The 3,167-nt window shown below is 37.2% G+C and overlaps 1 protein-coding gene across 1 annotated transcript; it reads right to left on the reverse strand.

Moving 5' to 3' along the window:
• Window positions 1–266: 266 nt before the first annotated feature.
• On the reverse strand, window positions 267–662 carry LOC116843410. Its single transcript, XM_032813802.1, has 2 exons — window positions 473–662; window positions 267–385 (listed from the first exon to the last, which is right to left on the reverse strand). The coding sequence occupies exons 1-2, from the start codon at window positions 660–662 to the stop codon at window positions 267–269; spliced, it is 309 nt and encodes a 102-aa protein (XP_032669693.1).
• Between the last annotated feature and the right edge of the window lie 2,505 nt (window positions 663–3,167).

Below are 3,167 nucleotides of genomic sequence, written 5' to 3' on the forward strand. Positions count from 1 at the left end.
AATAATAATGAAATAAAATTTATTGTTACAAATGAATTGTAACAAAATTGATTCAAAATAAATAAAGATCCGTTTTAAAATCATTTTTAAAAAATCATTACATAATTACAATACATTATTTAAAGTTTTTCCTGATTCTATGATAAATTTATTTATCTATCTTTCTATTCTGGCGCTATTCGGTTACTTACAACAATTTTTTTAACTGATCCGCATTTTCAATTGTTAAACGTCTTTCTTCTTGAACAGCAGCTAAACAACTTTCTTTAGCTATGTCTTCGGCACCCTTGATAACTTTGATAAGTTTTCCAACAAATTTCTGGGATATTCATTGCAGTTAACACCTTGTTTAAATGTGAATTTCCAATACCACTATTCATAACGCCTACAAATAGCATATCAATATTAGAGTCGCCTATTACATTTTTATTTTTACAAAAATATAAGCAATTTAAAAACTATTGACACTTACCAATTACAGCTTTGGTATTACAGTCGAAATGACTGCTTTGATTTGAAACTTGGTGTTTTATATCGGTAGGGACTCCAGTTATCTGTTTACATTGTCGGCACTTTATATAGAAAATTGAAGCCAGACCAAAATGTTTTTCAAATTCGATGTCTTCCAAAACCAATACAGATTCACAAACTATACAATACATATTTTTTGCCAATGTTTTAACATTGACAATTCGACGACCCTCGATGACATCAGGTGAATTAGTATTTTTGTTTACAACTGGATTAAGGTTAGAAGACTCGAACTTTCCACTATAACCTTTTAACTTTTTCGCTAATTCAACCTGTTTGAGTCTTTTTTGTACGTGCTTTCCGTTACTCTTTTTCCTTTCCAATGAAATAATTTTTAATTTGACATTTTTCATGAATTTTTTTGAGTATTATTACACAAATGACAAATAATAGACTAAGTATATGCTCGGCAACGACAGCGTGTATATAAGAAGCAGCTGTATTATTCACATATCCGTCTCTTTCACTCCTATATCTCTCTCCCTTATTTCATTGCGACGTTGCCACTTCTAAATGCTATGTTAACTAGGTTGGGTTTATACACTCGTTTGACTTTTTCAGTTTGTCCAGTACTACCTTAATCAAGGTAGTATTGAAAATTTCTTTGAGCAGATAAGAAGTCATGCTGTTTGTAATACAAATCCGACCCCCCAACAATTTCAACATTCATTTATTATTCTATTGGTGAGCAATATGAGATTTTTATTAATTGTTGGTGGTAATTGCAAAATCAACAATGATAACCCATATAGCACATAGACGTCTTATGGATGTCCAGTGGATGTTCAAGTTTGAATATTAATCCATAAGACGTCCAAATAAAGCCCAACAGACGTCCGGTGGACGTTCATAGGATGCTCGTTTTTACCTATTTTGGACGTTCTTGGAATATTAAAAAAAGGATCTACACTGGACATTATTTTTAGTGTCCTTATTCGGTTCAATTTTCTAACAGAAACTATTCGTAAATGTCACAGCGTTTGCTGATATCAGTTGAAAATTTTAGATTACTTGATTCCAATGTTACATCACATTTAAGAATTCTCACTAGCACTGATGGGACTCGAACTTGGAGAGTGGCACTCACTTGGACATGGTACAATTGGACACGGAGCAAATGGACACGTTGCAATTAGACACAAAATTGTGCCCACGGTTCAATTGGACACGGTGCAATTGGACACGATAAATTTGGACACAGTGCATTTGGACACGAGAAAAATGCGCACCGCTCATTTGGACACCGAAAGTTGCACACCGGTCATTTGGACACGAAAAGTTGCACACCGCTCATTTGGACACGAAAAGTTGCACACCGCTCATTTGGACACGAAAAGTTGCATACCGCTCATTTGGACACGAAAAGTTGCACACCGCTTATTTGGACACCGAAAATTGCGCACCGCTCATTTGGACACGAAAAGTTGGACATCGCTCATTTGGACATCGAAAGTTGTACACCGGTCATTTGGACACGAAAAGTTGCACACCGTTCATTTGGACACGAAAAGTTGCACACCGCTCATTTGGACACGAAAAGTTGCATATCGCTCACTTGGACACCGAAAGATGTACCGCTCATTACAACTTTCGGTTAGCGGTATGCAACTTTTCGTGTCCAAATGAGCAGTGCGCAATTTTCGGTGTCCAAATGAACTGTGCACATTTTTCTCGTGTCCAAATGCACTGTGTCCAAATTCATCGTGACCAATTGCACCGTGGGCAAAATTTTGTGTCTAATTGCAACGTGTCCATTTGCTCCGTGTCCAAGTGCACCACTCCCGAACTTGGACACCTCTCGATTATGATCTGTTGCTTTAGACACAACACAACTTTATCGACCGATATAAACGTCTTATTTGGAGTGTGCATTAATTTTAAGGGATTTTTTGGTAAAAATACGACTTTATTGTGAAAAAATTGTTACAAATTGAACATTCAAAATATTGTCCATCGCTAGCTACTACTTTTTCCCATCTTTCTGGTAATAGATGGATTCCACTTCGAAAGAACGACATATCTTTTGAGGTTATCCACGAATCGACCCATTGTTTGGTATCCTCATAAAAATGAAAGCGCTGCTCAGACAGGCCATGAGTCATTGATCGAGATAAGTGGTAATCGGAAGGAGCAATATCTGGAGAATACGGCAAGTGTGGTAGGACACTCCAGTTAAGCACTTCTAACGTTTCCTTGACCGGTTTTGCAACATGTGGCCGAACGTTGTCGTGCTGGAAAATCACTTTGTCGTGTCTTTTCGCGTAATCTGACAATTTTTGCTTCAATGCTCGGCTCAATTGCATAAATTGTTGTTGATAGCGTTCCCCAGTGATAATTTCGTTGGGTTAAAGCATAATACATTTCACCCAGCTAATCCCATCAAATACAGAGCATGAGTTTGGCGCCATGAATATTCGACTTTGTCGTCGATGTTAATGGTTCGCCTGACCTGCACCATGATTTTTTGCGCTTCGAGTCATCGTAGAGTATCCATTTTTCATTACCCGTCACAATACGATACAAAAAACTTTTTCTTCTGTGTCTTTGAAGCAACAATTCACAGGTCATTTTGCGCCTTTCGACGTCTTCGGTTTCAACTCATACGGCACCTAATTTCCTTGCTTTTCAATCATTCC

The sequence above is a fragment of the Odontomachus brunneus genome, unplaced genomic scaffold (genome assembly GCF_010583005.1).
Source record: "Odontomachus brunneus isolate Ranch 3 - 2012 unplaced genomic scaffold, Obru_v1 Obru_scaffold_032, whole genome shotgun sequence".
Taxonomy (NCBI): domain Eukaryota; kingdom Metazoa; phylum Arthropoda; class Insecta; order Hymenoptera; family Formicidae; genus Odontomachus; species Odontomachus brunneus.